This window comes from Ahaetulla prasina, chromosome 7 (assembly GCF_028640845.1).
Source record: "Ahaetulla prasina isolate Xishuangbanna chromosome 7, ASM2864084v1, whole genome shotgun sequence".
In the NCBI taxonomy this organism is placed as follows: Eukaryota; Metazoa; Chordata; class Lepidosauria; order Squamata; family Colubridae; genus Ahaetulla; species Ahaetulla prasina.
The window spans coordinates 70721815-70743687 of record NC_080545.1 but is presented as its reverse complement, the minus strand read 5'-3'; the positions used below and the strand labels follow the sequence as shown (position 1 = coordinate 70743687).

The 21873-nt window shown below is 40.5% G+C and overlaps 2 protein-coding genes across 12 annotated transcripts in view; both read right to left on the bottom strand.

The window, feature by feature from the left end:
- RBFOX2 (RNA binding fox-1 homolog 2) overlaps positions 1–10436 on the bottom strand; it is a 230781-nt gene extending 220345 nt beyond the window's left edge. For 4 of the 8 annotated variants that reach the window (XR_009156132.1, XM_058191231.1, XM_058191233.1 and 1 more), the window contains exon 1: positions 9905–10436. Coding sequence is in view for 7 of the 8 variants with exons in the window: in XM_058191231.1 (XP_058047214.1) it covers positions 9905–10078 (174 nt within the window). In the remaining variant the exon portion in view is untranslated. The remainder of the gene's footprint in view (positions 1–9904) is intronic. The other 4 variants (XM_058191228.1, XM_058191230.1, XM_058191237.1 and 1 more) reach the window with 4 other exon arrangements.
- A 3227-nt stretch (positions 10437–13663) lies between these two features.
- Positions 13664–21873, bottom strand: part of MYH9 (myosin heavy chain 9) — a 74461-nt gene continuing 66251 nt past the window's right edge. For all 4 annotated transcript variants that reach the window (XM_058190017.1, XM_058190015.1, XM_058190016.1 and 1 more), the window contains exons 36-41: positions 18887–18975; positions 17811–17934; positions 17156–17364; positions 16129–16237; positions 15195–15367; positions 13664–15066 (exon numbers count right to left, since the gene is read on the bottom strand). In XM_058190017.1, coding sequence (XP_058046000.1) covers positions 14949–15066; positions 15195–15367; positions 16129–16237; positions 17156–17364; positions 17811–17934; positions 18887–18975 — 822 coding nt within the window. In that variant the 3' untranslated portion in view covers positions 13664–14948. The remainder of the gene's footprint in view (positions 15067–15194; positions 15368–16128; positions 16238–17155; positions 17365–17810; positions 17935–18886; positions 18976–21873) is intronic.

Below are 21873 nucleotides of genomic sequence, written 5' to 3'. Positions count from 1 at the left end.
CGTCCAGTCTCCAACCTTCGCTTTGTGGCGAAGATTGTTGAGAGTGTGGTGGCACACCAGTTACCCCAGTACCTGGATGAATCTGTCTATCTAGACCCGTTCCAGTCCGGTTTCCAACCCGGGTACAGCATGGAGACAGCTTTGGTCGCATTGGTGGATGACCTCTGGAGGGCCCGGGATAGGAGTTATTCCTCTGCCCTGGTTCTCCTAGATCTCTCAGCGGCTTTTGATACCATCGACCATGGTATCCTGCTGCGGCGGTTGGGGGGATTAGGAGTGGGAGGCACCGTGTTTCAGTGGTTCTCATCCTATCTCTCCGACCAATCGCAGACGGTGTTGGCAGGGGGGCAGAGATCGACCTCGAGGCGCCTCCTTTGTGGGGTGCCACAGGGATCGGTTCTCTCGCCTCTCTTGTTCAACATCTACATGAAGCCGCTGGGGAGGTCATCAGTGGTTTTGGGGTGAGTTATCAACTGTACGCGGATGACACCCAGCTGTACATTTCCACCCCTGACCACCCCAATGTAGCTGTCGAAGTGTTGTCTCGGTGTTTGGAGGCCGTACGGGTCTGGATGGGGAGAAACAGGCTCAAGCTCAACCCCTCCAAGACTGAGTGGCTGTGGATGCCGGCATCCTGGTACAGTCAGCTACAACCGCGGCTAACTGTTGGGGGCGAATCATTGGCCCCAAAGGAGAGGGTGCGCAATCTGGGTGTTCTCCTGGATGGACGGTTGTCTTTTGAAGATCACTTGGCGACCGTCTCCAGGAGAGCTTTTTACCAGGTTCACCTGGTCCACCAGTTGCGCCCCTTTCTAGACCGGGATGCCTTATGCACGGTCACTCACGCCCTCGTCACTTCTTGCCTGGACTACTGCAATGCTCTCTACATGGGGCTTCCCTTGAGGTGCACCCGGAGACTTCAGTTGGTTCAGAATGCAGCCGCGCGGGTGATAGAGGGAGCCACTCATGGCTCCCATATAACACCGATCCTGCGCAGGCTGCACTGACTACCTGTGGTTTTCCGAGTGCACTTCAAGGTGCTGGTTACCACTTTTAAAGCGCTCCATGGCATAGGACCGGGATATCTTCGGGACCGCCTTCTGTTACCACATGCCTCCCACCAGCCGGTACCCTCTTCTCAGGGTGCCATCAGCCAAACAGTGTAGGCTGGCGACCCCCAGGGGGAGAGCCTTCTCGGTGGGGGCACCTACCCTCTGGAATGAGCTTCCCCAAGGACTTCGACAACTTCCTGACCTCTGGACCTTTCGCCGCGAGCTGAAGACATATCTATTCTTCCGAGCAGGACTGGCTTAAATAGGGTTTTTAAACATGGATTTTATTGGGGTTTATTTTATATTTTGTATTGTATTTTAAATTTAGGCCATATTGAATAAGTTTTTTATATAGTGTTTTTATTGTAATATATTGTATTATTTTATCTGCCTGTTCACCGCCCTGAGTCCTTCGGGAGAAGGGCGGTATAAAAATTAAATTTAATAATAATAAAAATAAAAATAATAATAATAATAATAATAATAATAATAATAATAATAATAATAATAATAATTATTATTATTATTATTATTATTATTATTATTATTTTAAAAAATGCAGTATTTTCACATATCTAATAGGTGATATACAATCATGGTAATTAATGATCAATAGCTGAAGATTATACTTGTCACCATATCTATTTTTATAATAAAATTCCTTGATTAAATGGTGATCAGCTTGCATGCACTAAGGGAGATTCAACTTTTTTATGATAATATTAATTCATATAAGAAATCTCATTAATCAGGAGAGAAAGTGTCTATCACCAATATTCATTGCATTGTGGTGTGTGATAGGTTCATTATTTTGCTTACTGTACTGAAAACCCTGCAAAAAACCCCCAATAACCCTAAGTTGACAGTAGGGATCTGTCTCCATTTGGACTGAACAGTAGTAAAGAAACTATATATTTGTAATATAACTAATTGAAATGTTTACTATTAAGAATAAAGAAATATGCTTGTAAAACTAATATGTCAAAATTCTTCATATAAACAAAAAGGACAAGATAATAAACAAAAAGGACAATGCAATATCCAGGAACACTTTCAAACCTATTGGCTTGGATCAACACATCTGAACCTTCCCTTGTGAAAATTGGATGACCTTGTTGAATGATATGGAATGTAGGACAGAAGTGTATGGTAGGGGAAAAATCATTTCTGGCCTTCATCCAATTCTTCCCTCTTGAAGTTTCTATGCCATTACCCTTGGGATTCAGTAAGCTTCTCCAATGCCCAAAGGATCCTTTGAGAAAGGAACAGGTTGCTGGAAAAGTCAAGACCTGTCTCCTGTCACTATATACACCAAAAATTAAATGAATCCAAACCATAAAATGGAAAGCTGTTAGAGCAATATAGATTTTTTCCCTCAACATAGTTTCTTGGATGAACCAAGAACTTTACATAGGTTGTTTAGACAGCCACAGGTGGCTTCCAGTACCCCATCTCAGACGGGATGAAAGTAAAAATTTCGGACCATCTATTGTCTATCTATCAAATTTTTATGGCCAACCATCTCACAAGAAGTGACTTTAGGTGGCATACAACAATTAAATAAATATATAAAAGCAATAAATGTTTTTAAAAACTATAAAACAGTCTTTATTCAAATACAAACTACTAGAGAGAATAAATTATGCACAAAGATAGAGCCATACTCTAAGATGGACCAGTGACCCCCAATCTGATGACTTAGCCAGGTCTTGAAGGACTTACAGAACTCTAACAGGGATGGAGCTAACTTCACTTCAGAAGGGGGGGAGGATGTCCCATAAGGTGGGCATCACAGCCCAGAATCTGGCTTTCTAGAGCCCACCAAGTGTTGGTGGGCTCTAGAATCCTGTCCTGGTAGACAGGACCCATTTGCCCTCTCTGCCCAATCTAATGGAATGCGCAGAAATATTTGAGAAGAGACGGTATCTCAGATACCCCGGTCCCATACCATGAAGGCCTTTAAAGGTTAAACCAACACCTTCTATTGAAGCCAGAAACAATCTGGCAATAATGCAGCTCATGGAGCAGAAGTGTGACAATTGCTATTCCGGAAACACATATAACTATCTTTCCTATTGCATTCTGCAGCAGTTGAAGCTTGTGGATACTCAAGGGCAGTCCCATATAGAGAACACTGCAGCAGTTCAATCTGGAGGTGACTAGGAAGTAAATGTGAACAGAGCTCCTGATCCAGGAACAGTGCAACTGAAATACAAAATGAAGCTGTGCAAAGGCCCTCCTAACCATAACTGCAATTGCTGCTCAAGCAGGAATTATGGATCTAAGAGGACCCTCAAACTGTGCACCAAGTTTTCCAGGGGCAGTGCAACCCCTCCAGCACAAAAAAATGGCATAGTTCTAGAACCAGCAAGTCCCCAAAGCTAAAGCCATTCAGTTTTGCCAACATTCATCTGAAGCCTGTAGTTCCAATCCAGACCATCACAGCCTCCAGGCATGGGAATAAAATGTTCCTGGCATTGCTTAATTGATCAGGCAGGGGAGATATCTAGTCATCATCACCACATCTCCATCCCTGCCCCCAGAGGCTTAGTTGATGCCACACCAAAAGTCAGCTGGATATATCTCCAAAGAGCCATCCCCTCTTCCAGACCCAGAAAGGTCTAGGTGATACATATCAGATCATCAATTATTAGATCGCTAATGAGAAAGGCCATATTATAGACCAATCTGGCATTTAGAAGCTGCAGTGAAAAACAGGCCCATTGAAGATTTGCTGATAGGGCCCAGCATAAAGATCAAGGAGCTGGAACATAAAAGCAGCATAAGACAACACTCCCGCGCTCCTTGAAAATGGCCCATCTCCCTGTCTCCCAACATATTTCCCCTGTCCATCACCATCAATATATTATGGGCTGCCTCCATACAAATGTCAGCTCCCTCCCTACATCTAAGACTTGGAACCTCCCATTATCCTCTCCAACCATCCGAGGTGAATAAAAATGAATGATTTTTTTTAAAAAAAATCAGATTTAAAAAAATTTTAATCTGATTTTTTTATTTTTATCAACTGTATTTTAATAAAATGCTTTTGGATTAAAAATCTATCTAAAGATAGTTTTCTATTTAAGATACATTAATAATTTAGTTTATTCAGCATGAAATGCAGCTTAGTTATATAGCATGAGGCTGTAAATTCTGCAATAGAATTAGAATTAGAATTTTTTTTTATTGGCCAAGTATGATTGGACACACAAGGAATGTGTCTTGGTGCATTTCTTGGTGAATTTATCTTTTTGGTAAATTTGTTCAATGAATCCAAGCTCTGCAAGCTAAATAGGAAACCTTCATTCTAGACTAGACAACTATGCCTCGTTGGGTAATCGTTTCAGAGATACTGCCTTACCTAAACAGTGAAACAGACCAGTGGGAGTCAGTGAAAACTTCTAACCTCCTGTTGTCTTCCCCACTCAGTTTCCTTGTGGAACGCTGGCAAGAAGCACTGGAAGCCTGCCTTCCTTCCTTCCTTCCTTCCTTCTTTCTTCCTTCCATCCATCCATCCATGCGTTTTTTCCTCCCTTAATTCCTTCCTCCATGTTTTCTTCCTCTTCCCTTCCTTCCTTCCTTTCCTCCCTCCCATGTTTGTTCGTTTGTTTCTTCCTTCCTTTCCTCCCTCCCATTTCTTCCTCCCTCCCTCCTTCCTTCTCTTCATTTCTTTCCTCTAACTTCCTTCCAGCAACGTTGAGTTTAGACTTCCTACTGGCTTTCCCACAAGGAAGCTTAATGACTTAAGTTTAATAGATAATAATGGGTGGACTTAATAAATAATAATGTGTGTCACAGGAATTAGGGATGGTTCATGGTGTTTGGGATGGGTGCATAGTATCCATGAGAGGTGCAGGAAGCTGCGGAGGGCACATAAGTGGTGCAGATCAGGAAAGGTGCACGGGGGTATGTAAGAGTTGCCATGTACGACAAGAACAACATGCGGGAAATTGTCAGGAGTGAAATGACGATCACGTGACTGTGGCTGATTGTGGCAGCACTGTAGCACCAACTTTCCAAAATTTCATTCCCACAGGAGTAATGGATTCTGGATTTTGGATGTAAGTTATCCTATGTGAGATACATTGATTCAAAAATTGTTGCCCTATGATGTATTTTTTCACCAATTATGAACAAACAGACATGAGAGTTTTAATAGCATATACATAAATGGTGTGTCACACCATAATTCCTGTTCTAGCAAATGCTTCTCAAGGGACATCTGTCATCTAGATTCTGACTAGATTCTTTTTTCTTCTTCAATTTTTCTTCCAAATTCACTAAATGTTCTTACATCAGGGACTATATTAACAAAACAAGCTTTAAACAATTCTAAATCTACAAGGTGAGCAAGCCTTAATATCTAAAATATTTTTTAAAATATGCAGAAATATGCAAATATTTAAAAAGTAGTACTACTGTACTGTCGGTGTCAACAACAGAATGGGTACCAACATCACCTACTTACTTGTCTAAGGAAAGTTAGCAACATATTATATTTCTGTTAAATATAGTTTTGTTTTAGGCAATTTTTGTGACTATAGAGAATACTAGCTTTATAGTTCATAATGAAGTATCCACAACAACTCATCTGTTCTTCAAACAGTTAAAATTATCAAAAATGATGCAGCCTCCTGTTTCATAAGTTCAGGTGTTACTAAACATACAAAAATTCTGACATTTTCAAATACTACGTAACAGTCATCATACTATTCCCTTCAGGATATGTTATGCAAAGAGCACACAAAAATAAACAGTAGTAAACAAAAGAAAATAGATAGGAGATAAAACAAAAGGAAAGAAAATTTAACTAGATCAAGTCGAAGTGCAAAAATTCATATACCGCAAGTCATTTTATGTTTCAATAAATCTCTAGAGTTAATAAAAACTGATACAACTTCTGCATGAAATGCCTACTTATTATATGTGAAATTATATGGAGATTCAAAATTAGAAAAGAGTGAATATAGTAGGTGTTTTGAAATATTTCCTTTGGCAGAAGTAATAGATTTTTTTTTCCTTTAGACTGATAAATCTTTTTGTTTCTGTTTTGAGAATTGTTCCTCACTATTCCTTATAAATTTTTTTTTAGCTCAGCAGTAATCAGGATTCTTGCAGGCACTGCATGTTTGAGATCTCCCCACAGATTTTCAACAGTATTCCACCAGGCCATTCCAAAACATTTTTCCTCTTTCCTGTAAGTCAGGGGTCCCCAACCTCCAGTTCATGGACTGGAACCAGGCCCCTCAAACAAGCAAAGCCCCATCTGCAGGATGCAGACACTGTAGTACACAAAACCTCTTTCCATGGTACTGGTCCCTGGTACCCCAAAAGATTGGGGCTGCTATTGTAAGTAACCTATTGTTAATTTGATAGCATGTTTCAGATTGATGTCTACCAAAACATCCAAACTCTTTTCAGCTTTAGTTTGAAGACCAAGAAAAACCTTTGCTAAAATAGTCTCCCAAACTGGCCAAAACTGCAAAACGGAACCTGATCATTTTGGAATTCAGTGAAACTTACAATTTGATCTAAAGTTTTTCATGTAAGTGTATTTCCCCATATTGTTCGAACCAGGCTAACCATTCTTGCTTCCATCATGCATATATTCCAATTCATAGATCGATCGTCTTATTATTTAAACTTCTTATTTTTTTAAAGATCTCATCAATTACATTTAACTATAATATTCTCACTCTTCCTTTTCAACTTATTCAATCTTTCTTCATATATTGTTCTACAACTTAAACACATTCTTTCTATACGACCAAACCATTTCAAGATACTTCTTTCATCCTCACCTCAAAATCCTTTGTTTCCTAATTAAATCAGAATCTTTCAAATGAAAAACTATTGGAAAACAAAATTAATTTGTAATTTACATTATAGCTTATAGTATTTTATTCAGGAGCTCAAGGCAGCATAGATAGCATTCCTTCTTTCTATTTTTCCCCATAACCTTGTGATGCAGGTTGGGCTGAGAGAGAATGAATCTGATTCATGAGGACAGACTACAATCTAGGTTTTCTCAATGCCATTCCAACAGCATCACCACTACATCACATTGGTTCTCTAAACCAGGATCTTCTGCATGAAAGTGATACAGTATGTAGCTAAACTCTAAAGTTCATCCCAAAACAATATCTTTTCTGTAATTTCTGGTTAACTTTCTGGTTCCTCTCTGCCATTTTTATTACTCGCAATCTGTAATATGGTAGACGTGAACCATACCCTCTAGGCCCATGATGGCGAACCTATGGCATGCATGCCAGAGGTGGCATATGGAGCCATATTGGTAGGCACGTGAGCGTTGTCCTAGCTCAGCTCCAGCGTGCATGTGCATGCCAGCCAGCTGATTTTTGGGCCTTCCAGGCTTACTGGAAGTCGGGAAACAGGCTGTTTCCGGCCTCCAGAGGCCCTCCGATGGGACTGGAAGGCCCATTTTTCACTCTCCCCAGGCTCCAGAGGCTTTATAGGAGCCTGGAGAGAGTAAAAATGGTCTTCCCCACCCCTACCCCCCCCCAGAAGGCGAGAAACAGGCCCACCGTGCTATCGCATGTCAAAAGCGGGGGGAGCGCAGGGGGATCATTCACACATGCCCGTGGGCGAAACACATTGAATTATGGGTGTGGGCACGCATGCGCGCAACCCCCCCCCCGCACTCCCCCCCACTTTTGGCATGCGACAGCAAAAAGATTAGCCATCACTATGCTAGGCTCTTTCACATTATTGTAAAATCTGTAGATGGTAGTAGCCAAAGAATGCTATCAACCTTTAACGCTGTTTCCATAAGAAGAAATGGGAAAATCCATTTGAAGCATACAGCTATATACAGTTGACTATTATTAATTTTATTTCAATTCTGTTTTTTTTTAAAAAAAGAAGTGTAGAATCTTGAATAAGGCTTGTCAAACAACACTTATCCTAGAATTGGTTTCCTTATAAAACCTCATGTCCTAGTCTACAAATCCCTCTACTATGGTCATCGTAACTAAGTAGCTTTGCCTATCATTTTCACCCAAGCCACATGTTTCAAGCTAGCAACTGTAGTAAGCAGACATAAACATTTCTAAAGCTAACAGGAATATTTATTCAGAGCACTATTTAATTCTTCTAATTTAATTGCTTATGGTACTTTTTTAGTTTTTAATCATGTTGTAAGCTGCCCAGAGTTGCTGTATCAACAAGATCTGTGCCATAAAAGTTTAACAAATAAATATGGATCCAAACCTGTATGTCAAAAAGCAACAAAGGCCATACGTAATTCAAAATATAATTGTGTATTAAAATATATCAAGATTCTTTTGCACAGAAAATCTTTGCTCCACTTGAGGTTGCCATATGGCAAGCTGGGTGATATCTGAACAGAGATACTGAATCCAAAACCCATATTGAGGCAACAGCCCTATCAGATCAAATCCAGATTACAAAATAGCATTTACCCTTCTGAAACTTCTGGAACTTTTCATATAACGTGAGGATAAAATAAACCTTTAGAAAAAGAGAGGTGGTAAATGGTATATAACTCATGCCCCCAAAAGGATTTCAGTTGCTCTTTATTTATTTATTTTTGTTTTAATCTGTGCACATCTGTTCTTACTTTTTATAGGAAATGTCAGTTGCTCTTTGGCCAGATGAATTGGCCAACATATAATGTGAATGAACTCTATTTGCTATCTTTATTATGAACAAACATTTATTTTTTTTCAAAAAACCCACAGATTCACCTTCTTTATGACTCACATAAAGCTTTATAAACTCAGTAATTCCATTTGAAATACAACCCTAGGAATGGCCATTCAAAAATAAGTTATTCAAGGTTCAATAGGACTAACCGTTCACTGCTACAAATGTCTGTTACAAAAATAAGTCCTTCAGCGTGAGGCTTACTTCCAGAAAGATATGGATAAGATTATATCCTTGCACCCAGATGGGTATTATCTAGCTGCAGTCTTAGACAAAAACAAACAAGATCAAAGTGGCTTCCTAAAACACTGGCTACAGTTCTTCCAAAACTAAACAACCAAGGCATGGAAGACCTAAGAAACTTTCTTAAAGTTTGGGATATTACTCTAGATGAGTGACCTTCAAAGAAGAATCCTCACTATGTACTGGACCAGGGGTCTCCAACCTTGGCAACTTTCAGCCTGGCGGACTTCAACTCCCAAAATTTCCCAGCCAGCAGAATTCCCCAGCCAGCAAAGCTGGCTGGGGAATTTTGGGAGTTGAAGTCCATCAGGCTTAAAGTTGCCAAGATTGGAGACCCCTGTACTGGACTACAATCTACTTTTACTGGAGGTGATGGGCGCTGCAAATCAACACACCTTCAGGTTACCCGCACTGAGGAAGTCTAATCCAGCTGAAAAGATGACCTAGCGATAACCCATCTTCTGCTCGTTCCACTCCAGGCTTCCTCGTTCTGATCAAATGCCATAAGGGATGAGGCTTCCCAGCACGCCGCCGTGCAACCAAACACCGGTCTACTCTACGTGCAATTGTTGTGACCACCTCTACGCCCACTACCACCCGTGTCCCAACCCAGGGCGCTGCTCTCTGTACGGAGCCCCTCGATTCGTGATTATTCTTGGACCCCACCCAGGGAGGGAAGCCGTGAGGTATTTCGCTCTCCCACTCCAAGACCAAGCCCGGTAGGGGCTCCTGGGCCTCTCCTGTTTGCGAATCAGCTCGCCTGGCTGCACGCACCCGCAACAACAAAAACGGGCTCCACGGGACCAGCATCCTGAGCCCAGCCGCGCTGCGCGTGAACGTGCGCGAGGGAAGCGCGCCTTTTAGGGCCACCGGGGTGGAAAGGGGGGGGGGGACCGTCCACGGTGGCGGCTGCTACCAACCTGCATGCCGCCTCCGTCAGCCTCCGCCTCTGTCCGCAGCCTCTTGCTTTGGCCGCTCTCGGCTCCGTCTCCGCCGGACATGGGCTGCTCCAGTTCGGATTCCCGCTTGAGCCCTCGAGGGGCTGGGACGCCGACGCCGGGCACGAGCTGCTGGTGCTGGATGCCCTCCGCCATCCGAGCCGGGACCCCGGCCGCCCCGCTTCCCCTAGGGGGAGCCGCTGCAGCCGCCGCCGCTGCTGCCGCCGCTTCACAGTCCCCACAAGCCGACCACCGATCGCGCTCTCTCCGCCGCGGCTCGCAGGCCCAGCCCGCCGGGTCCAGCTAGGACCCGCCGAAGCAAGGCTGGAAACGTCTCTGCCCCCCCGCCGAGGGGAGCCCTGCGAGCAGACGGCCCCAGCGGCAGCCCCCCGCCGCAAGGCACCTCGGACACGGGCCCGCAAGAGCAGCGCTGAAAGCCCCGCAGGAGATCGCGGCGGCCCCAGCAAGAGCAATCGCCGCCAGAGAGGTGGAGGAATGGGGGGGGGAGGGAGGGAGGGAGGAAGAGAGGCCGAAGCCCTTCGATTGTCTTCGGAAAGGCCGAAGGAGGGCAGTTACGGCTCCCTCCCTACGATCCCCTCCTTCCTTCCCGTTCGGCAATCTTCGTAAATGGCGAAGAGGGGCGAGTGGGGGGGGGGAGGCGAAGGGCGGAGCTACTGGCGGTGCTTGATTACTTCGCCCGGGAAGGGCGGTTCGGCGGGCAAGTTGAGAGGAAGGAAGGCCGGAGGTGGCTGGTTTTGTCGGGCGGCGGCAGCGGCTGAGGAAACCAGGCGCTCGGGGCGGCGGTTTTTTTTGTTCTCCCCAGCTAGGGCGATGCAAGATGAAGTGCAACATCATTGGGTCTCTATTTTATAGATAAACAATCAGTGTCCTCTCCTGTTTGTCTGTCTGTCTCTCCACTCGAAGAAACCGCGCTAGAGCCAGGGATCGCCAACCTTGGCAACTTTAAGCCTGGCGGACTTCAACTCCCAGAATTCCCCAGCCAGCAAAGCTGGCTGGGGAATTCTGGGAGTTGAAGTCCGCCAGGCTTAAAGTTGCCAAGGTTGGCGACCCCTGCGCTAGACAAGTCACATTCCTTAGTTCAGTTCCTTCGCTGCCAGCGCCATACAGTAAACGTTTATAATCGCTCCCCTTTTTCTAAAAATGGAAGTATTCCCAGGGTTCCAATTTTGCGACCATGCATACTTCAAACACTAAACCCGCAAGTTTACCGCGAAGTTTATGGAATTTAATTTGGAGATAGCATGGTTTAGGATTCTTATTTTCCGCCTATTGGAAGGCACTTTTAATTATGTATTTCTGTGTATAAACACTTAATACATACTCTTGTTTTTCTCGGTGGTCAAGCCCTCCTTTTCGAAGAGTCGAAAAGGAAATCCGGTGGTCAACGGGAACCAAAATCTTTCTTAAGTTTGAGAAGACTTTTAGGGAGATCATTAATTACTAATGCTTTACAATTTTAACATAACAGAGATTAGGTGTTGGAACAATATGGTAGATACTGAGAGCATATGCACAAATCCTTGTGTGTCCAATCACACTGGGCCAATAAAAAATTCTATTCTATTCTATTCTATTCTATTCTATTCTATTCTATTCTATTCTATTCTATTCAATACTTTTGGTGTGCTGAAAATTCTGCATTTTCAACCATTGTTAAACTTGATTGAAAAGATTGTATAAAAGCCTATTTGACAATTAGGTAAAAGATGTTGCTTTTTAGCTATCACTGTTGTACAGTGTTTCTCAACTTTGTCAGCTTTTAAGATACGGACTTCAGCTCCCAGAATTACGTATCTGGCATGGTGGCTGGAGAATTCTAGGACTTGAAAAGTACATATCTTAAACTGCCAAAGTTGAAAAACACTGCCCAGTGAGTTGAGATGACCAGGAAATAGGTGTGTGTAACGTGTGTAACCTTCCTGTCACAAATCAGACAGTAGAAGAGAAGTTCTTAGTCTTAAGGAAGATATCATGACATAATGCAATCCCTGGGATTTTTATTTCAGATCTAGAGGTCTGGTAAATAGAAAGGTTGCAGAATGATAAAAAAAGATGTAACTGGAAAAAAAAGTGTGAAATCCAATCTCAGCTTCTATATTTACAATAGTATTTCTCACTGCTGGCCACTTGAAGATGTGGGGATTTCAACTCCTAGAATTCCCCAGTTAGCCATGAAAATTTCTTGTCACTTTTCTATTTTCTGTGTAGTTGAAAACCATTCCTGTGTAGTTGAGGTCAGTTTTGAAACTTATTTGATGCATGAATAAATAATGCAACCCAATATATAGTTTTGCTTCAAATTTGGAATCTTTGGCAGTCATATTTAGTTTTATTGGTAAACTGTTCACTGGTCCTCATGTTGGGGTTTTGTTTGTGTGTAGTCAAAAGGAGGACATCTGATAGCTGTCTGCCTGTTGATAACTGAGTTGCCTGTTTCCATCTCCTTAATACTCAGTGGATTTCTTGATATAAAATGTAAAGCCCCAACCAATGTGTGATGGTTGAAGAAGATGGAAATTCTTGTAAATTTATTTTTATTTTAGATTTTGAAAGGAAACTGAGCTGTTTTATAAAAGTTGTCACCCTGTTTTATTGACAGTAATGCCAAAGACAACTTAATTTATTCTTAGCTTCATTTCAAGACACTTCACTTCACTGTTCAGCCTAAAACAATGGTTGGTGAATAAAATTATCCAATTTTTGGTTCTGAATTCAAATTACATTTACATTTATGGTATTTGTATTTTTTAAAAGTAGTGACTTTGTTTTTTGTTTTTAATGTATATTGCCTAATGGCTATTACTATGAAATAACTAACAATAAATAAGTGCAGCAAAGTCCTTTCCTTACAGCTTGTTTCCCAACTCTCCAATAATGGTTTTAATCTCTCTACTGCATATATTCGATGATAATATAAAAACATCCCTTCATATATTTGAAGTTTTCTCAATCTTGTCCTCCCAAAACTTGGGCGGGTGGGGTTTTTCCCAAGGTTTTGGGTTTTTTCCCCCCAATTATTTGCTAGGGAAACATAAGGACATCTGCTTTTTTGAAAACTTTCCATTATCTAGCACAGAGCTTTGTGTTCAGATCTTATTACCGAGTAACACATGACGCTAAAGTTTAATGAAGTTTGTTGAGTTTTGAATTAAAGTGATATAACACATCCATTATGACTTATGGAAAACAGAATAGAGTCGGTTGTTCAACAATCCATGTTAGCAAATTCCCAGTATTGCATGCAAAGAAGTCACTGTTTGCCTCAGATGATTCCATTTTATATAATAAAACATTTAAGTGCATAGTCGAATGTGTGATTTATATATAGCCCTTAGCCGCAGATAACAGATACAATGCCAGCACTGGCCTCCTTTAGTTTATAGCTGGGATTCTGCAAGAACTCTAGCAATGTTTTTTGGTGGGGTGTGTGTGTGTGTGTGTATTTTAATGCAAAAGGACAGGGCTACCATAATCATCCTGGATTATTTTATATCCAAACACATATTGCCCACTATCCTTATCTTATGTGCTGTTTGTGAGAAATCCTAGGAAATCAAAGGAAACTCTTCACAGCAAGAAGGTTCTTATCAATCTCTAGCAATATCTACCTGTCTGCATCCTGTTTAGTGCAAAACAGAGGCACAAAATTTGCTCCATTATGGTAAGCTCCTCTCACTTTCACTATATTCCAACACATGGTAGAGAAGTACACACAGCAGATGGTAGTATATGGATAATCTTTATTGTTAGAGGAGCACCGGCAATCCATTACTGACTGTAGTGGAGACACATGCTAAGGCACTTATTATATAAAAAAAAGTTTGCAAATTTGGTTTGGTGACAGCAACAAGGATAGGAGGTTCCTGCAGTGAGAGCAATAACCATACAGTATAGGATATTCTTATTTTAATTTTGTCATTTACTTAGAAGTTTAAATGCAGCATATACAATATGGTTAAGTATACAGATAAATCCAGCAACCAGTGTATGGTGTAGAAAAGTAAAGACTATCTATATAATTGCAGTCTCCATAGAAAGGCAGTGATAAAGACCTTTACTGTATTTTCTTAATTACTTATAAACAAGAGATACCAAGGTCTTCAACATATCATCTGTGCAGATTAAAAGTTTTTTTTCTTCTTTAATATACTCTTAGTCACTGTGCAGAATAACTAAACCTATCCCCTGATTATAGAGCTAGAGGCTTGGACATTATAATAAAGAAGCACTTCCTTGCCCGTACTCCATTCAAATCCACTAAGTTCTGTTTCTTACCATTAAATATATTTGGTCCCAAACAGGTTCTCCAATAAGAACATAGGAAAACTTGATGCTTTCTTGACTTGTCGTTAACTATTGGTTCATTCCATCTTAGACATAATGCCTGAGACGCCATTGCACTTCAGAACTGTCCAAGTATTGGTTACAAGGAGGGATCAAATTAATGAAGTCTCTTTTAAGAGAAGCTTCCTTCTCCTTCATCCATTCCCGAGACTTTTGTGATCTACATGATTTCAAAGACATTTGGAAGGCATGCTGGGAATCCTTGCTTTTCCTATTCAACATGACCCTTAAACTGCTAAGTGGACAGACTGAAGAAGTCGAAACTATGAGGTCACCGAACATGATTGCCAAAAGCAAACAGAAGAGGAGGAATAAAGGGTGGTTCCTTGCCTCTATCACAAACTCGTTATTAGAAGAAAATAGTTGATTTATAGCAACAAAACTCTTTTTCCCACCAAATTACAAACATTTACTGGCAGCTGTGGGAAGAACAATCAATGTTATAGGCATCTATAGTGCCCAGTCTCATATCAGACTACAGACTCTTTGGCATTCAATACAAAAGAGTGTGATGCTGGGAGAGATGACACTAATGTCTGATGGCTCCAAATAGTCCAAGAAACATTGCAACACTATGATCCGCTTTCCCCAGCATACTTTAGAACGGTTTTGTGACAAAGGGAGGGTAGGTCATTTGATAATGGGTAACCTGGAAGCAATTCTATTCAGTAGCTTTGGCATCACCACCATCTGCCTTGCCATCCAGTTCTTCATCAGACACTTCACCTGGTCCCTTCCTGGGAATCCGGCGTGTCATCACAAAGGGCATATCTCCTCGTCTATTGGAGAAAGTAACACAAGTTAAATGAGAACATTGGTATTCCATTCTTAGGCAATCTACTCATTCAGAAATTAGCATGCTCAAGGTAGAAACATTAAGGCAAGTTCATATGAACAGCAATTTTACCTAAGTTTGCTTCTCAGGGAAGTAACCTCCCGATTCATGGCATCAGCGGTCTCAGTGATATCCTCCAGTTCTCGTTGCAGCTTTCTGCGAGCTGCATTGGCTCGTTGTGCTTCTTCCTCTGTCTCTTCCAGTTGACGCTTAAGTTGCTTCAAGCGTGCATTTATCTTATCTGCCTATAGTGCAAAAAAAGTGGAGCCATAGTTTATTCACATGCAGGTATCAACCCTGACTTGGAATCTTTGATATGCCGCCTATAAACTAAGCGTGAATTCTTCAAAAGAGGTGCCTAGCAAAACACTTCACATCATTAAGTCGTGTCTTTTTCCATTCTGACAAAGTTGCCTCACAATCTGAAATGGCATAAGTACTTCTTTTGAAGTTCTAGTACACTTCTAATATAGAATAGTCCTGAACACGACTATGTAAAGTCAATTTCATTTATTATTATTTTGAAATCCTTCTTTTCCCCTAATAGCTCACAGTACTACACAAGGACAATCTGTATCAAAGTAAGTGCTTTATGGGTATGTTTGGCCACGGTACTAGTACCTGGCCCAAAGTCACACAATGAGAACTTGAACAAAGTTTCCTGATCCTAATGTAATACATTCAGTTGTATCCCCTTGAATACACTAGGTTCCTTCTTATCTTGGGAGATTGATCTATGATTCCAGGGTTTATAAGTTAAGCAATACAAATGGGATACCTCAATCCTTAAAATTGAGAAGTTCCATTACTAGACATCCTGATTACCTAATACAAAAATGTATTAATGCAGGAATATTTGGTTGTAGCAAAAAGATTGTAGAAATCAATAAAGGGCAATACTGTTAACATCTTAACTTGCTAAACAGTTGGATTTTGTAGAATGGTAGGTAATGGCTTCTGCCATGCAGCTTGGATTATCAAGCATCGGTTTTGGAAATGCACATACCTGATCTTTATACTGTTCAGCATTGCGTCTTTCATCTTCCACTTGTAGAACAACATCCTTCAGCTTCTTCTCAGTACGTCGGACCTGCTTGCTGGCAGCCTGGCGTTCCCTTTAAAGAAAGCAGATAGGTCATGCATGTTTGTTTAAAAACTGCACAACTAGACTAAAGGTTAAAAGACTGATAGGCTTTGCAGTTGGCACTGCAATAAGCTGCAATATCTAAGTGAAATTTCAGTTAGGACCAAAACAAATAGAAAATGGGACACCGCTTGATTACTCTATGAAGGCTCTCTATAGTCTGAGCTGTGTGCTTGCCATCATCAAGCACTCTGCTGTACTACACCGAACAGTTATGTTTGTCCTGCATGGCAAACAAGCTAACAGTAAACAATAGCCTAATCCAGAAACCACTACCACCAACACTGACAGGGCAAAGCCACTAATATATAAAATGAGAGCAAATCCAACTCCTAGCTCTGAAAATGTTACCTAGTTTGGTAATGAACCAAACAAGAAAACAACTAAGCTCAGAGAGTACAAAAATTTTTACAGTTCCACCTTGAACTATAAATGTTCTCTTCCATTGAAACAACTTTTTCCTAATCCAAAAAAAAAATGCTAAGCAGGAGAAACATAACAATTGAGTGTACACTGGAACAATTGAAGGCGCTAGAAACTGGAGTCACTGAGGGCCAATACACTGTTTTCCATATACATCTACTTCAAAGATTAATTTTGTACTCTAGACAACTGGAAAGACCTCAGCAGTCACACTGATTGATCTGCCTTTCACTCAATCCTTTTCTAAGGACTTCATTTCCAGGATTTAATGAAGGATAGAAAAATCGGCACCTAAAGTTTAGGTGGTATGTGCAAAAGGCTGCTGAATTTTGACCATGTAAATCACTTTCAATAACTCCAGTTTCTATCTCCTTCCATTGTTCCTCTAGATAAAGACAAATCATGTACAGGGCCATTAAACTGCAACAACTGAAGGGTGAACTTGTGGTATATTATCAATACCTACTTTGTCTCAGTGTCGAGCTGTTCCTCCAGCTGTACTATTTTTGCCTCGAGAGCAGTGATAGAAGACTTGTATTTAGATTTCACAGCACTCTCCATTTCCTGAAGCTTTGCCTTTAGTTCCTTATTCTGACGCTCCGCTTGCTGGCGAGCATTTTCATTTTTCTGAGCATTACTGCGTTCTGCATTCAGATCTGTATTTATCTGATCAATCTGGGAAAGAGAGTAAGAGGTATATTAACTTCATGTATGTGAATATTTCTTCCTTCACATCTCCTTTCTCCATTTTTGTCACTTTTACTAAAATCTTATCTTTTAGATTGAAATGATTCAGGGCAGGAGAGTATAGAAAAGTAATCTGTGTTCAGGGCCAATAAGGAAAATTATATACATATAATTATATACATTATATATATATTACACACGTGATTTTCTTTTACTTTTATAAATATTTGTAACATGCTCATTATCAGAAGCTGCACAAGTTATCACTGCTTGATATCTAAGTAATATCTTGCTTATGAATAGTTTGTTGAATGTATCACAATCAGCTGATATTGCACGATATATTAAGCCATTAACCATGGTTTAAAAGCCACCATTTTAGATTTCACCCAGCATTCTAAACTCAGACCAATTGAAATCTCTCAAGCAAATACCTGAAGATTTGCCTTCTTGAGACGATCATTCACCAACTCTGTATTACTCTGCTCTTCCTCTAATTCTTCTTCAAGCTGAGCTATCCGAGCCTCCAAGCGACGTTTTTCTTCCAAGGCCAGAGCTCTGAGATACAAAAGGAATATATTCATATACAACATTTTGAAGAAAAACATATCTAATTATTTATCATCTATAAGCAATTCTCAAAAAGTCATGAGTTAATCCCTCTATCTTCAGAAAAAGAACATTTTACCATACTTTTCACAGTAAAAGATGGTGGAAATGTCTGTGCATCTTATACAGCAAATGTTGCCGAAGCTCACCCACCCGCCAGTCCCCACCCTTCAGCCTCTGCCTCCAAGCAATTTACCTCCTTGCAGCAAACAGCATGATCATCTTCAGCACAGCCTGATTTAGCACGAGCAGCTGATTGGCAGTTGGTCCTGCCTCCCAGAATACTTCCTATCAGCTGTTCCAGGCTTCAGGGATTGCCGCTGCCCATCACCACTGTCGCCGCCCATTGCCACCATCACTTATCACCACCTCTGCGTGCCCCATTTTTGGCCACCACGCATCCAGTTTTTGGGATGTGCACGCCCCATTATCAGCCTCCGTGCATCCCATTTTCGGCCCATTCCAGGCAGTGGGGATAGGCAGCAGCAGTGAACACGCTGACTGGAATGGGCCAAAAATAGGACACGCAGAGGTCGAAAATTGGCGTGGAGCCGGCAATAGGTGATGGTGGTGATGGGCGGCAATGGGCAGCGGCAATCCCCGCAGCCTGGAACCACTGATAGGAGGTATTCCGGGAGGCAGATCCAACCGCCAATCAGCTGTTCGTGCTAAATCAGGCTGTGCTGAAGCTGACCCGGTTGTTTGCTGCAAGAAGGCAAATTGCTGGGAGGCAGAGACAGATTTTTTTTTCTTGTTTTCTTCCCCAAAAGCTAGGTGCGTCATATACTAATTAGATACAGTATATCTAATTATCAGCACTTAAGGTACAGGCACTATGGAACATCTTTTGCAGAACAGCCTTATTGCTCCGTGAAAGAAAGAAAAAAGTGTTATTACTCACCCTTTGCCACTACTGTTAGCAATCTCATCAGCCAGCTCATCCCTCTCTTGTTGAGCCTGGCGCTTGGCACGTTCAGCAGCTGCAAGTTCCTGTAATCAGAGTAAGATGTACACAAACCCCTTGTGAAAATCAAGCTCCAAAAATCAAATATTGTAATCTAGTTGTAACTAGGATAATCATATACTTTTACATGTCAGAATAACCAAGTCACTTATGTATAATATTTATTATATATATTTATTAAAAGACCCAAGTAGCATCATATATATATATAAAATCAGAAAGGTTTTAGAATAAGATGCAATGTTTTGGTAAATAAAATAAATTGGCAACCTTTTAAGAAACCAAAGTAATTTATTAGTAAAATCCTAGTGTTAAAAAATTGACTGAACTAGCAATCACTTGCCAAAACAGCATCTAAAGCTACCAGGCATGCAATCACAAATTAATCAAAACATCCATATCTATCTATCCATCTATCTATCTATCTATCTATCTATCTATCTATCTATCTATCATCTATCTATCTAATCTGATCTGTCCATCCATCTGTCCATCAATCTCTGGAAAGAATCAAGAAAAATTTAGAGAAACAACTATTTTTAACAGCTCAAAAGTCTCCTGTATACCTACTTTAACATCAATCTATTGATAAATGAACTCATTAGGTCACTGAATTTACTTCCTAACCGATGGAATGCAGGTAACAGTGGGCTGGCCTGGAAGATAACTTCATCCCAGCTTACAAAGAATAGTGTGAACATACAAAATATAAAAATTGGTATGTTTGTGCTTGCGGCATGCTAAAATATGCCAAAACTGACTGGTACTATCCTTGACTAAATGAAGCACAGATACGACTACATCTATACTTTACCTATCTTACTAAAATAGGCAACATGAAAGCCTTACTTGACCACAAGTCATGATAGCAGGGGAAGTCAATGACAATGGGTTACTTCGTTATTGATCCATGCCACATGTAAGATTATGATTTTCAACATAAGAGGAATAAATAAGGCCAAGTGCTTATTTCGGGGTTCAAAAAAATATAAGACAGGGAAACATGGTAGATGAACTAAAATAAAAATAATAGAGAGGAAGGATTTGATAAATGTGAATGAAGGTGATCTGATCTTGCAGAGTAGTGTTGATACGCACACAGAAGTGATGGTATAAGGTTATGAATTAAAGGATAAAATGTATGTTACAAAATATGTTATCTAGGTTTCTTTAGTTTGTGTATTGGAGTAATCCCTACATTAATGATAGTTTCATGCTATGCTGCAATGACTGGTGATAATGGAAGAATCAGATATAGTTTTTGTGAGAAAATGTGCAGTGTTCTGAATGAATGTGATCAATGGAAAAATTATTCTGCTTGACGACATGAATGATATCTGCTTGATGATGGATGGAAATGAGACAAGTGCAAAAAATGATTTGGACTCTAGGATAAATCAAAATGTGATTGGTGTTTAACTGCTTCAAATACTGCTTCCAAAATGAAATCTATTTATACCTACACATATGGCAAAGGAATAAATAAAAATCCAAATGAATAATTGATTCAATTACCGGTATGCTGAAAGAAAATTAGTGAAGAATACAAGAATAATGATTTGTTGTGAATGTGAGATAAATGATTATTTGGTAGTGGCAGGAATAGGGAAAAAAATGGACATTGTTATATGTATCCTATATAATAAAGTGTTCAATGAATGGAAAATAGCCTTAAGGAAATTGGATGTGGTTACTGTTTAGAACGGAGTGCATAAAATTATGTTACAGTATCAGTATAATATAATGACAGAATGAGAAGACAACATTATATAATGTTCACACAGCAAAAACAATAGCTGAAAAAAGGGCTGAAAAAGAGAAAGTGACAGTAACGGCTAAAAAGAGGAGAAGAAAATGTAAAGCGTGGTAGTCAAACTTTTTATACCTAACCGCCCACTTTTGTATCTCTGTTAGTAGTACAATTTTCTAACTGCCCACCGGTTCCACAATAAAGAGCCTGCGCCATGTATCATCGTCTGCGCATGCTCCTCGAGCATCATGGATTGGATTTGGGGGGTTGGGCGCCGGCTACCAGCTCTGCTTGTCTGTTACAGCTGGGTGGTGTGGGGGGAGATGCGCAAGCTATTCTGGGATGAGGCTCTTTTGTTTGCGGTTGCACTATAGCACCATTTAGTTTCACTTACGTAACGTGAACTAAACTTATGTGCGGGTGATACAAATAGTATATTTCCAGAAATTTAAATTGTCACAGGGAATTTTATGAAAACCTAATGAAAATGTTTTTAAATAATGCTATGAAATTTTTTTAAAAAGTCAAACTAAAAAAAAAAGGAAAGCGCTTCAGTATCGGACAAAACCCCTACCACCCACCATGAAAGCTGGAACGCCCACTAGTGGGTGGTAGGGACCAGGCTGACTACCACTGATGTAAAGCAATTTTGATGGAAACAAAATTGTTTTGAAAGTGGATGAAGAAGGCTTAACAAGGAGCCTCCAGCACAGTGAATGGATTTTGAAATAATAAAATTATCTGGAATGAAATTGAAGCAAATGAGTAAGCTGAATGTGGTGAAAATGAGCTACTTATAAATATGCGTGATAAGGCAACAAAATGCCGTCACTGAAATTATGTAGTGAATGAATGTAAATTGAAGTGACCAGTACAAAGTACTTGCAGTATTTAGGTCATTCAGAGAGAATGAATAAGGATTGAATTGCAAAAGAAACATAAAAAGGACCAGGGAACGGACTTAGAAAGGAGAGAAAACTGTGACAGATATGATGACATCCTCAAAAATAATAAACTGAGATATTTAAAGAACAAAAAACAATGTAACGAAATAATTTTACGTAAGTGGTGGTAACAAAGGAGTTTGTAGGGACAGAAATATATGGAGAGTTATAATCAATGGTGCTAATAAAGTCTTTTAACTGTTCCATTTTCAGAATTTTTTCCAGGCATA